The sequence below is a fragment of the Poromitra crassiceps genome (genome assembly GCF_964638095.1).
Source record: "Poromitra crassiceps genome assembly, chromosome: 13".
Classification (NCBI taxonomy): Eukaryota; Metazoa; Chordata; class Actinopteri; order Beryciformes; family Melamphaidae; genus Poromitra; species Poromitra crassiceps.
In genome coordinates, this window is record NC_139644.1 from 45,320,653 (window position 1) to 45,334,840 (window position 14,188).

Consider the following 14,188-nt stretch of genomic DNA (forward strand, 5'->3'; position numbering starts at 1 on the left):
CTGTTCTCAAGAGATTTTACCATAGCCTTAAAACCATTTAAGGTTACTAAGCTATTAAGTTTAAGATCAGACTGCAGACTGTTCCATGCGGTGGGTGCAGAGAACCTAAAAGCTTTCTTCCCCAATTCAGTTCGGACTTTGGGAACAGAAAATTGTAGAGTGTCCTGAGAACGAAGATTGTAAAAAAAATAAAACAATCTGCATGGAAAACAGGAAAAGCATGAAAAACACGGGATCGCTTTTATTTTGAAACGAAAGGCAGGTCAGGCAGGAAGTCATCTGACGCCGCGTCCGCGGTAACTTGATTCTGAGAGAGCAGCAGCATGGTGGTGAGTGATGACTGTCTGTCTGCCTGGCGAGATAATTGAAGGTGAGCGAGCTGCGAGACAGTGAGCGAGTGAACGACAGACAGTGAGTGACACACACTGACAGATTTTTTAGTAACAACCAAGAAAGTAAGTGTCTAGTCTGTCTAAGTAACTTTGTGTGTTGTGTACGGCTTGGGTTGTGTACCTGTGTTTGTAGGTGTAATTTTGATATGAATTTGGCTAAAACAGTTTGTGTTTGTTAGTTACAATTATGTTGACAGGAGAGCTGAGCAGGTGGTGACATGAAAGAGAATATACTGAATAATGACATCACAACAGTATAATCCTAATGTTGATTTAAAATGATATATTACTCTAAATATGGCTTAAAAAGGGGGAAAAAAAAACTCAATTTTTTTCCGGCGCCCTTGCTGGACCTCCCCTATTTCGGAACCCTGGCTACGGCCCTGGTATCACATCATTGGTTTGGGCTACAAGTTCCTCCTCACCCTATCCATCACTCAGGTGGCCTGTGAGAGGACCTTCTCCACCCTGAAATTTGTGAAGAACCGCCTAAGAACCTCCCTCAATCAAGAGAAGCTTGAAGCGTTCCTTTTGATGGCAACAGAGACGGAGATTCTTATGGGACTTGACAATGATGACATAATTGACAGAGTGGCAGAGAGCAGCCCCGGAATGCGCCGCCTGCTGGTTTACTAGTGGTTTTATTACTTATTAGTCTGAAGTAATAATTACACCTCAGGGTTGAAGTGGGTGCATCTCATTGCAAAATTGGACTCAGAAGCTCGGAACCATAGACGTTATTAAAATATGGACAGAGCCACCGTGATGTCACTCATTCATTTCTGGACTCTTGTGTTGGAGCCTTGAGTTTTGCATTGCTCAACACTTGGCTATAAGCTACAACAAAGGTTGGAGCTTGAGCAGAACACACTACCATGTCTTTAATGTTAGGGGCTTGCTTAAACAAGAAGATGTTTAATGAAACTGAAAATATGTTGAATGTTTATTATTATTGTCATTATGATGTGTAGTTCTTAAGCCTGTGGAGAATAACGCAGTATGCACGATCTGATCACTCTTCCGTAAATAAAGTTTGCTGTGACGCGTTTGTACAGAGACATGTTTTTGGTTTTACTTCTATACTTGCAGTTATCTAGGCAATGGTGATGTTTCTATTAGTGAACAAATAGGTAACATGTATCATCGCGTTAGCATTATATTCACTAAATCTTGCTCCAAATGAGCCAAATTGGGCTTCAAACGGCCCAAATTTTTCACCGACCTTCGGTCGGCGGTCGTGGCCTGGCCTGCTAGAAATGCCCGGCCTGAATTAGGATCCCAGTCCGCCCCTGCTTTAAAGTGAGGGCATGACAGTAATGCCTCCAACTACAATATGTAAATATATTTCAGGATGTTGTGCAACACTCCCTTTGGATCTTAAATAAACTGTTCAAAAAATATGGCTATTCTTAAAAAAGTGGTCTCTTGGCACAACTTGCCCCCGGTGCGGGGTAAGTTGTGCCTTTGGAGAAGTAAACGGAACATTTTCATCTCATATACTGTAATGCTATATCAAAGCAAGACAAAATAAAGATAACACTAAAGTCCAGTGTACTATAACAGGGTTAAACAAGGCTAAACGGTAGCAGCAGTTGACCTACATATTTAACATTTTCAGAAATAAAAATTATGTTCAAAATGAACAAAATCAACTATCACAGAGCCAGGCTACACTTGCCAATACTGCAATATTCTTCAACAACGTCTATTTAAACATTTAAGAACAAAATGAAATAAAATTTCACTAAATCAACTGCAACTGCACTGGCACAACTTAACCCAGGCCTTTTGGCACAAATCACCCCATCCCCACCATTTTAACAAACTTGTATCATATAGCTGGTTTGGAGCTAACATCATGCTAACAGTATAGCCTCATATTGTAGCGTACTAAAATACTAACACATGTGTGAAATGTTTTCAAGCTTGTCTATAATTGTTCAGACACAACAATCGATAAACCTTGATCATAAAAATTTTACTTTGAGAGGCAAAAAACAGTTTTTTGAACTTAAATGTGCTTAGAGTGAGTAAAATGGATGCCTCTTCAAAAATGTGTGGTCACATGACCAATTTCTTCTATGGTTTTCTAGATCCAAGGGGTGGCACAACTTCCCCGCTGGCACAACTCACCCCATTCTCCCCTACCAAGGTAACCTGCCATTCTTGGTGCAGAACCTTTGCACAATAATTGTTTTGTGTGCAAACTACCTATATTTTGCACCAACTTGGCACATTTGGATAGGTTGAAGTTCTGATCTAAATAGTAATTTCATGCATTAACTGATCCACAACTTTCACCTGCCCTTTTGTTCTATCCTGTCTCCAGGTTACAGATTTTGTTCAGCCATTGTGCAAAGTGGTCAGTGTACTAGCTGAGAATTGCCCTGAAGATGTGTCTCAGTGTGATCCTTTCCAGTGGGAGCTCTCGGCCAACCTCACCGACGGTAACGGCACTGGCATAGAGAGCATTATTCTGCGTCAGGGTAGTGGAAGCCTCTCACACACCTCCCTGAGTGCCCCCATCATTCAGGCAGCGTACAACGCCTCCTGCTGCTCACAGATAGTGGAGTTTGTCGCTGTCGATAAAGTTGGCAATGTGGGCAAGTGCTACCATTCCATTGTGTATTCTGGTGGCCCTCATTGTGTATTCTGGTGGCTCTCCCTACCACTGTGGTTGTGTCTGTTTGTGTCTGCCTTATTGCTTGTTGTTTTTGCACTCATATGCCGTGTTATATTTGTACTATGTCGTAAACGGTGTCCACAGCACAAGAATTTCACACGTGATACTTGTACCACTGAGAACAATACACTTTCTCTATAAGGTGCTTACAAGAACCATGGCAACAAATTCACAGACCCTTTCCTCTATGGACAATTTCCCTCAGGCCTAGACTGAGTGAACATTTGCCAAGGATCACTCTCACACAACTACATGTATGTAAGTACCACTTGCTTAAGTGGGCAAATTGTGTGTGTGTGTGTGTGTGTGTGTGTGTGTGTGTGTGTGTGTGTGTGTGTGTGTGTGTGTGTGTGTGTGTGTGTGTGTGTGTATATATATATATATATATATATATATAAACATATACATATACATATATATATAGCATACGCAGCAATTAGGACAATTAATCTGCCCTAATTTAACAATCCGGCTTAACAAACCCATTGCCAAATCTTTATATATATATATATATATATATATATATTAAATACATACTATATTGTCCGTGATCTTATAACCATTTTGATCTAAAGGCTTATGATTGAAATGTGTTTCTTAGAAAATATAAATAGTGAAGTTGATATCGATGTATTAATTTCTCTCCAAAGCATTTGCCTTTTCATCAAGGCAAAGGGTAGCTACTTTCAATAATCTAAAGTAGGAGTTAGTCTTGATTGGTTTAACACTTTTTGGGCACTGCATAATTAAATGCGTCATTTCACAGTTGTGTCTTTACTTCTCAAATGTGGGAAATAGTTTCAAAATGGTGTGTCAAAACCTTTGACTATTATCATATTGCTGTATTGACAGCATAGCCACTTGTGTTTTGTTGACGAGCTAGTCCTCCCTCCCTAAAACCCCACCCCCCTATATCTAGAACAGAAACATTGCTTTAACCAGTCTCACTTGCACACAAACGTACACACAGGCAGAGCCACCCTCACACAATTGAGTTCAGCCTCACGTTAGCTCTTTTTACTCACCTTGAAAATAAGATTAAAATGTTATCAGTCGTACCACCTGCACAGTTCTGTAAGTAGAGATACAAACACTCTGAGCTTAATCCTGAACATGAGATGTGTAGGCTACATACAGGCGCGCGCAGACACACACACACAATGTGCAGAGGCAGTTAAATGTCTACACACACTTGTAAGCATGAACTGCAACACTAATGGAGCGATTTTCTTTGATAGTATTCCTCCTTTCCATTCATGTTAGCAGTATGTTTGTGTGTTATGATGTAAGTATGTATGTAGATTGCATTGTCACCATGTAAAATCTTTGTTGGTGGACCCCAGGAAGAATAGTTGCAGCTTTGCTGTAGCTAATGGGGATCCAAATAAAACTTGAAACTTGAAGCCTAGTTGACTTGTCATCGGCATCTCTGCTAGGAACCTGACAAAAGCAAATAGGTGAAAGGCTGGCACCAAGTGGCCAATTTAAAAAACTACATTGTTATTCAAACCTGACAGCAGTGTTATTTGTACAGCCTTCAGCCTTCTTCCAGTAGTGGAATGATATTGCTCATTTCATCAGCTGACCCTAAGACATTGTTATTGGGGAAAAAAGGACAATGCTTCTGGTAAGATTATTTTTTCTTTTTTTTTACTGAACCAATATATATACACACAGTACTGTATAACGATCAGTTTATAATTTTCATCAGTAAAGATTAATTCATCACTCATGAGACATATACATTATAACATGATGGAAAAGCTGTGATTATTCAACTCTGCACTGCACAACTTAAGGTTATACCTTATACAGCTTTACATCATAACAAATAATTCATGTAATAGTAATAGTGTAAGATTTGCTAATTTCACAATGGATGCATCAAAGAGCTGCATTTGTGTCTAATGGCTAAAATACCAGGGGCCATATATCAAAGCGTATATAGACACCTTCATTTTGCTTGTAGTTGAGCTACTGCAGTGCAGTGAGAAACAGTCAGCAGAGCAGTACACTTTTTCATCTCAAGTTCAAGTTATAACTAATGCAGATTTATACCAAATTATAATTTGGCCATAAAGCCTTCCAATCAATGCAAAACATGTGCTAATCAGAAACTGTGTTCGTGTGAAATTCGTCTCAGTGCCGTCAGATCAAAACCCTGTTTAGGTATTTTATTATTATTATTATTATTAAAAAAATATGTGAATGGGTTCCACAGACCCATGGGTAATAAATATTGCTCAAACTATAACAAATGCCCGAAAACCTTCAAGTAAAAACATAAAAATCTTTGTGACTGAAACCACCGGTTTTTGTGACCTTCAGTGAGTGATATGGTCATGTGACCTGGTCCGTGATCCAAGATAAGTGTTACTGTCCACAGACCAGTCCGGACTGGAGCCTGTTGAGCACTGGCTGCGTAGCCTAATAATGGAATAATTGGACATAAGAAAGACCCATCCACACCCCCCACATCCTCCACCCACCCCCGCAAGTACGGACAGGCATACTATTGATTGTTCTGTAAATGTGGAAACTTGAAGTAGAGGTATAGAGGTTGATAATGCTGTGATACTTGTGAATTTGGGATACAAATCTTGAAGACACTTTTTGATCCTCTGAGGTGTTTGTCATCTCCCACAAAGCAGCCTTATCCTTTGAGTCTTCTTTCTTTCTTTGTTTTCTCATTTTCCCTTTTGCTCTCCCAGCATGCTGGGGAGACGTTAACAATCTCTGTAATGAGAGGCGGTGAAAGAAGAAGAAGAAGAAGAAAGACAGTAAGCCGCTCAGGTAAACCATTTCAAATGTACTAAAAACAGTGGGCGCTCTGAACGATGCCAAGGCAACTCTTAAAAGTGAAGGACTCTACTGGAGGTTTTTGTGTGTGGGAGACTCAACAAACATTACATTTGAGGCATTAAGCTTATCCAGAGACACTTACAATTAGGGTGCAGGCCGGGGGGGTTCTGTGTTTCTCTCCAGGACACTGACAGGACACATGTCATGGTGGCTGTTGATGGACACATTGGCAGTGGCAGGAAGTAAACATGGACTCGAACCCCTACGCCACGCCACCACATCCTGTAGCCAATTAGTTCAAGCTTGTAACAACATCCCCAAGTGCTATGACTGTCCAAACCCATTATCTCTCTCTCTCTTTGTGCAACATTTTCCAAGATCTCTGCCTTTCTTTCTTTTTTAACTCAAGGGATTTGGACAGTTTTCTTTTTAGATAATGTCAAAAGATTATTTCAGTACACTTCCTCCAACGGAGAGGGAAAGGTACATCGAGAAAATGAACTCAGTTGGCCTGGAGCAGTGTCCCTTTTCATTGCCCAAACAACGCTGGATACGCACCATCACCCCCCCCCCCCCCCCCTGGCACGCAACCTTGGTTTCATCCTGGACCCCACCCTCTCCTTCGATCCCCATGTCAGCTCCGTTGTCAAAACTTCATATTTTCATCTCCGTAACATCGCCAAAGTCAGACACTGCCTCCCCCCCTGCTGCTCAATCCCTCATCCATGCCTTCATCTCCTCCCGCCTGGACTATTGCAACTCCCTCCTCACTGGCATCACCTCCCGTTCCCTCCATAGACTCCAGATGGTCCAGAACTCAGCTGCTCGCCTGCTCACTCACACCCGGTCCCGTGATCACATCACCCCTGTCCTCCACTCTCTCCACTGGCTCCCCGTTAAGCAACGTATTGTAGTATTTGTTTGGATTAGCTTTAAGCCAGCCAAGGCTACCAGATATACCAAAACGAGATGTAGGATCAAAATGTCAGTACTGGAAAACAACCACGCAACCACCAGGAGTACAGGTACAATATAACAATCTTTAATTAAGGCACAAATTAAAACAGGGAGTTTTGGGGTCACTAAGTGCAGACAGAATTGCGGTCTTCCGGGGGGGACCCAGAACTGGTCACATAATCTACACACCACCATCAAAGGATGCAAAACACATCAGAATAAGGGCATATCTCGGCTAGTAAAAGCACATTCCTGCTGAAGACCACCTCACTGCGAGTAGGAGCACGAGCATATCACTGCTTAAGAGAACGTCACTGCAAGCCACTGCACACATACGATATGTAAACCTTAAACAAGGAACTGGTCACATAATGTACACACCACCATCAAAGGATGCAAACACATCAGGATAAGAGCATATCTCAGCTAGTAAAAGCACATTCCTGCTGAAGAGCACCTCACCGCGAGTAGGAGCACGCCACTGCAAATACGAGCCTATCACTGCTTAAGATAACGTCACTGCAAGCCACTGCACACATACGATATGTAAACCCTGTCACACTACACACAGAGGGTCACATCACATGACACATCTAGTAGGGAAAATAAGAGTGAGCACAATACATAGCCCCCCCTTTATCACAAGCTCCTCCGCCCCACTCAGTTTCCCTCTATAAAACACATGGGATAAATATACAATAGAAAATACAATGGAGTTCATTCAGTAAGACATTAATTGAATGGACGATACACAAAAGGTTAAAACGGATACGTAACTTTTGTGGTCACCGAGACCCCCCCCCCCGGGGTCAAGGCTGTAAGCACCGTCCAACTCCCCGGGAGGAAACAGCTTCGCTGGGCGGTGCGCAACCAAGTCTGTGATTGCACAGGTAGCGTAGCAGACGCCAACGGCGGCAGGCCGAAGGCGGAACGATTGCTGGGGCGCGACGGTGGAGCTGACGTTCCTATAGAAGAGCCCTAACTAACCCTCTCCTTCCTACATGGACGAGACTGGACCCACGCTGACATATACTTTCTTCGCACCGGCAGCCCTAAACAGCTGCGAATGCCCCACCCGCTTTGAACACAGCCCCACACAAAGCATCCGCGCGCTCCCAGAACAAGAGGCAAGTGTCAGGCTCTCCCCTTTTGTCAGCGACCCACGGCTGCACAATCACTCGCACCTGACGTTCATCAGTTCCATTAGTTGCGGCCGGTGCGATGACGTGAGTCACTGTTTACATTACACTCCCCCCTCCCATAATGAAAGACTCGCCCTCGAGTCACTCCCATGACATCTGGAAATCACGAGACCAAGCAGGTGGCCTCCGATGACGTAGGGGCCGACCACTGGAGTCACTCCGATCATGGAGCGCTGCCCTTCTTTCTTGCCTGGAGTAGCCCGCAAATGCATCCTCAGTGGGAGGGTTCACTGATGCAAGGGACTCAGGATGACCTCCTCTGACCCCTGAAGACAGGAGGGCCTGGCGGTTGTCGTGATGATCTTTGGGCGAAGTCCTCTCTGCTCCTCTGGCTCCTGAAGACACGGGGCCCTGGTGGTAGTCGCAATGATCGCCGGATGAAGTCCTCTCTGCTCCTCTGGTTCCTGAAGACACAGGACTCTGGTGGTTGTCGTGGTGACCTCTGGGCGAAGCCCTCTCTGCTCCTCTGGCTCCTGAAGACACGGGGCCCTGGTGGTTGTCGTGATGATCTCCGGATGAAGTCCCCTCTGCTCCTCTGGCTCCTGAAGACACGGGACCCTGGCGGTTGTCGTGAGGATCTCTGGGTGAAGTCCTCTCTGCTCCTGAAGACACGGGGCCCTGGTGGTTGTCGTGATGGTCTCTGGGCGGAGTCCTCTCTGCTCCCCTGGCTCCTGAAGACACGGGGCCCTGGGTCACAACGCCTCCCGGTGGTAACCTCTCCCCTCCTGACATCCCCAGGTCAGCTGAGTGGCGATGATGGACCCAGCCTGCACCAACCGGGGTCTCCGGCTGCTGTCGTCCAGAGGGTCTGGCTGGCTGAAAATCCCACTGGTCATCGTCAGCCCCCCTGGACACTGGATCACTTTGCACTGCCAAGGGAGAGTTATAGGGCTTAAGTCTATTAAAGTGCACCACACACTCCGGGCCTCCCTCTACCAACACCAGTCTATAGAGGACATCTGTTACTCTCTCAACCACCCTAAAGGGACCTTTATAACGTCTTTGTAGCTTGGGGCACAGTCCTCGTTTCCTAGCCTTATTCCGCACCCAAACTAACTCTCCCTCAGAGTAGAACTGGAAATTGGCCCTAAAGTCATACAAGTTCTTCTGTCTCTCTGATGCCTTGGCTTGATGTCTTTTGACTGCCCCTACAACTGTAGACAGTGTCTCACCAAGCTTGAACACATAATCATTCACTGAAGAAAAGTGCTCCTGTGTTTCTAGGTTTAACATGATGTCTACCGGCAGAACAACTTCCCTACCAAATAAAACTTTGTAGGGGGTAAATGCGGTACTGGCATGAACGCTACTCCTATACGCCAACATCACATAGGGCAGCAGAGTGTCCCAATTCAGCTGGTTGTCTTCTATGAACAATGACAACATGGACAAGAGAGTACGATTGAAGCGCTCTATAAGTCCATCTGACTGGGGGTGGTAAGGGGTTGTACGAGACTTATGAATATGCAAGAGCCTGCACAACTCCTTAAACAGTGTAGACTCAAAATTTCGGCCTTGATCTGAATGAAGACTACGGGGGACCCCAAAACGACACACCCACTCCTCTGCCAACACTTTAGCAATGGTACCAGCTTCTTGGTTGGGGAGGGGAAAAGCCTCGGTCCACTTTGAAAAATAATCGCCAATCACTAAGATGTACTTGTTCTTCCCAGGGGTTTCTGGGAGGGGGCCTAGTATGTCCAGCGCCACCCTTTCGAAAGGTCTGGATGTCACTGAGGGTTGCAAGGGAGCACATGGGGTCTTGCCCTGGGTTTTACGAGGGGAACAATCCGCACACTCCCTCACCCATTGCTTAACGTCCCCAAACCACCCCGGCCAATAAAAACGATCTTTTACCTTCCCCTGTAACTTCTGCACTCCCAAATGCCCGCCTGTAGCATCATCATGTAACTGTGCCAAAACCCAAAGAACGAGGGAGGATTACTTGTATTTGAGATGCCGCATCTGAATGGGCAGGAGGAAACCTCACTAACCTAGATCCCTGTATGTGTAGCTGATTCCACACAGGGCCATACTTCTGTAATTCAGGAGCCTCTATCATAGGGCACTCATCTGTCCGCTTTTTACACTCTATTATCTGCCGTAATTCACTATCATCGATTTGGGCTTGGGCAAGCTCATCCATCTCTCTCTCTTCGCTAGGGGGGACCTGAGGCGTCTCCTGCACAACACACACTTTGGGGATGTTTTGCCCTGTCTTTTTAACAGCTGGCGACGCCCAATCAAAACAGGCAGGCAACCTCGAAAGAGTGTCAGCATTTGCGTGTAGCTTGCCTGGGCGGTGTACAATCTTATATTGGAAGTTAGCCAGCTGTTCAATCTAGCGGGCCAACTGCCCCTCCAGCCCCTGGAAGTTATGCAGCCACCGTAAAGAATTATGATCAGTGCGTAACACAAACTCTTTACCCAACAGGTAATGTTTAAAATATTTCGTGAATACGACCATGCTTAAAAGCTCCTTTTTTGTGGTAGCATATTTGCGCTCCTCTTTAGTCAGTGCCCTACTGGCATATGCAACGACTTGTTCATGACCTCCCCCTTCCTGAGATAGGACCGCCCCAATTCCAAGGTTACTGGCATCAGTGTCTAAAATAAATGTCTTCGTTGGGTCTGGGTAGGCCAACACAGGGGCAGTAATAAGACTGCTTTTAAGCTGATCGAATGCTTGTTGGCAATCTTCACTCCATTGAAACCGCCTCCCTGCCTCTGAAAGCCGATGTAAGGGGCGAGCGATGTCTGCGAAACCCTTCACAAAGCGCCTATAGTAAGAGGCTAGTCCTACAAAGCTCTTAACCTCAGTCTGGTTCCTTGGCTCAGGCCACTCCCTCACAGCAACCACCTTAGCAGGGTCCGCCATCACCCCCTCAGCAGAGATAACATGCCCCAAATAATTGACACGAGTAGAGAACAAGTTACATTTAGAGGGTTTTACTTTCAAATTGGCCTGTTGAAGTTTCATAAGCACTTCGTCAAGACGAGCCAGATGTTCCTGAAACGTACGCCCAAACACAATGATGTCATCTAGATATACCAGACAGGTTACCCACTGCAAGTCTGCAAGGATTAAATCCATTAACCTTTGAAATGTACTGGGCGCATTGCAGAGGCCGAAGCTCAGAACATTGAATTCATATAACCCTTGACGTGTGGTAAAAGCAGTTTTGCAGCGGTCCTTAGGGTCAACTTCCACCTGCCAGTAACCACTAGCTAAATCGAGAGTGGAAAACCAGCGGGCATGGTTGAGGCTATCAAGCGCATCATCTATCCTTGGGAGGGGGTATGCATCCTTACTAGTGACATCATTAAGTTTCCGGTAGTCAACACAAAATCGGAGCCCGCCCCCTTTCTTACGCACCAGGACTACAGGGGCTGCCCAGGCACTACAAGAAGGCCGAATGATGTCACCATCGAGCATTTGTTTCAGATTATCTGCTACTTCCTGCTGTAAGTGGAGGGGAACTCTCCGTGGAGGTACTCTGATGGGCTTAGCATCACCTGTATCGATTTCGTGCAGGGTCCTATGAGTCCTGCCCAAATCGGTCTCGCCCCGGCTAAAGACAGAGAGACTCCGGTTTAATAGCTGTTTAGCTGCCTCCATTTGTTCAGCAGAGAGTCCCTTCTCCCCCACCCCAAAGTGACTCATGAGGCTATCGACGGTCCAGGGTTGTAAGACATCTTCCCCTCCTTCACTGCTCTCTCCCACCTCGTCAACCTCTATATCAGTGAAGAGTGTGCCCACTGTCATGCCCTTTTTTAATGTCAAAGCATCGTTAGTCACATTAATGACCCGCACTGGCAGTACCCCCTTGTCTACTTTACAAACGACACGGGCTACCAATAAATCACAATGCTTAGGTAGAGCTGATGATGGTTCTAACATGCCCGCTGCGTAGTTCCCCCATGCACTTTTAACCATGCCTGAAACAATAGCCTCACTCCGTGGTGGCACTATCTTATCACACCGAACAACAACAGATTGGGGCTGTAGTGTTGGGTTAAGATCTACTAAGGGGACTGTCTTCCCCATTATCCGGCATGTTTTTGCCCCAAGATCAACCACAGCACCATATTTGGACAAAATATCAAAGCCAAGCAGGATTTCCTCAGACGGTATGTCAGACACCAGAAAATCAACAATCAAGGCCAATGAGTCTAACTGGCACACTGTCTGCCAGCCTCCAAGAATTAGCATTGCCCCCCCATTCGCTGCTCTTGCCTCCCCCACATACTCCTGTAAATCTGACCCCCCCTTGGTGATTGAAAGCCAGGTCTGTTTAGGTATGACAGAGCGTGATGCTCCAGTATCTACGAGCACATGAGAACTAAAGCCACCTATCTTGGCTGCGAGGTATCCGGAGCCTCCTTGGACCTTTTCAGGGACCCTAGTAGAAACTAATGAGAGGGGGGCGGGCATTGGATCCGCTGTGCACGCCCCCTCTAGTTTCCCTGTGCCGGTCACATCCACACTCCCAACAGCCACCACCCTGTTCTCTAGCCTCCCGTCTAGCTGTAGTGTTGTATGCGTTAGCTGACCAAGTGCGGGGGGTTGGTGCAGCTGCCGGGGAGTGTACTGGGTTTGTTTTTAAATCCTGCACAGTAGCCCGTAAAGATTTAAACTCCTGTCTCAACCCTTCCACCACCCCAAGTAAAGCTTCCATTCGCTCATCATCTTTAGGCTTCGGTTCTGAGACCCCCCGAACTTTAGCATCTTGGGCCAAATGGCCATCTTCCAGGCCCCTAATGAGCTCAAGTTCTGAAGCAAAATTAATTGCAGCCTCTAACGATGCAGGCTTGGCACTACGGAGACTAATACGCAAATCTCCACTGCCCACATGAGTGATAAAATGGTCCTTTGCCAATAAGTCCTGTGTATCAAGGTCTGCAGAGGGGTAGGCTGTAGTAACCAACCGGCGCAGAGATATACCAAACTCCCGGACAGTTTCATTATGGAGCCTCCTCCGTGAGGAGAAGCTGGCCCGGCTCCAATCATCACTATCGCAGGGATTTAAGCACCTCCCCATAGCATCCTTCAACAAGGTATAGTTAGCTTTAGCTGCAGCGGATAGCCCACTATACACCTCACGAGCACGCCCAGACAGTAGGAGACTCATAAATTTTAGCCTCAGCAAACCGTCCCAATTATTTACATCAGCAGCCATCTCAAACTGCTCAGACCAGTCCGACCATTCCCTCCCAGTGCCAGTGAAGGTTTCTGGCATAAAGACTGGGCGTGGAGTTGCACCAGTGGCGGACTGCATAATCGGGCACGTCGGGCAAATGCCCGGTGGCCTGGCCTGGCCTGGCCTGCCAAAAAAAAAAAAAAAAAAAAAAAAATTTTTTTTTTTTTTTTTTTTTTTTGCAAGCCAGGCCAGGCCACTCACTGAACAGCAGGCCAGGCGCGGCCTACTGGTTTACTAGTGGTTTTATTACTTTATTCAGGTTTAAAGTGGGTGCATCTCATTGTAAAATTGGACTTGGCCCAAATTGGGCTTCAAACGGCCCAAATCGGGCTTCAAACAGCCCAAATCTGGCTTTAAACGACCCAAATCTGGCTTCAAACGGCCCAAATTGGGCTTCAAACGCCCCAAATTGAGCTTCAAACGCCCCAAATTTTCCGCCGTCGCCCTTCGGACGCCGGCACGCGCGTCGGCCCGTATCGGCCTGGCCTGCTTGGTATCTAATGCCCGGCCTGAATTATGATCCCAGTCCGCCCCTGAGTTGCACCGTTGGTACTCGAAGAGGGGGCATTTTGACTTGTACCCGCCTCACCAGGGGGAATTGCGTTTTCTCCAGGTAATGACATTTTTATTGTAAAGATCCCACCGCTGCCACCAGCGTAGTATTTGTTTGGATTAGCTTTAAGCCGGCCAAGGCTACCAGATATACCAAAATGAGATGTAGGATCAAAATGTCAGTACTGGAAAACAAGCACGCAACCACCAGGAGTACAGGTACAATATAACAATCTTTAATTAAGGCACAAATTAAAACAGGGAGTTTGGGGGTCACTAAGTGCAGACAGAATTGCGGTCTTCCGGGGGGGACCCAGAACTGGTCACATAATGTACACACCACCAGGCACGTGCACACATAGACATGAAAGCCCCTGCCTTTTTTTCAGTCTGTAAAAA

At 46.0% G+C, this 14,188-nt stretch overlaps 2 protein-coding genes across 2 annotated transcripts in view; one reads left to right on the forward strand and one right to left on the reverse strand.

Moving 5' to 3' along the window:
* Positions 1-3,286, forward strand: part of LOC310788586 (uncharacterized protein) — a gene marked incomplete at both ends in the record, with an annotated part of 65,163 nt that extends 61,877 nt beyond the window's left edge. The window contains 2 exons of the mRNA XM_083650117.1: positions 2,722-3,081; positions 3,281-3,286. Coding sequence (XP_083506243.1) covers positions 2,722-3,081; positions 3,281-3,286 — 366 coding nt within the window. The remainder of the gene's footprint in view (positions 1-2,721; positions 3,082-3,280) is intronic.
* A 3,742-nt stretch (positions 3,287-7,028) lies between these two features.
* The window catches only part of LOC310788587 (interferon-induced very large GTPase 1-like), a gene marked incomplete at both ends in the record, with an annotated part of 53,716 nt that continues 46,556 nt past the window's right edge, over positions 7,029-14,188 (reverse strand). Inside the window, 2 exons of the mRNA XM_083650118.1 lie at positions 7,029-7,104; positions 8,227-8,905. Of these exons, the coding sequence (XP_083506244.1) occupies positions 7,029-7,104; positions 8,227-8,905 (755 nt within the window). The remainder of the gene's footprint in view (positions 7,105-8,226; positions 8,906-14,188) is intronic.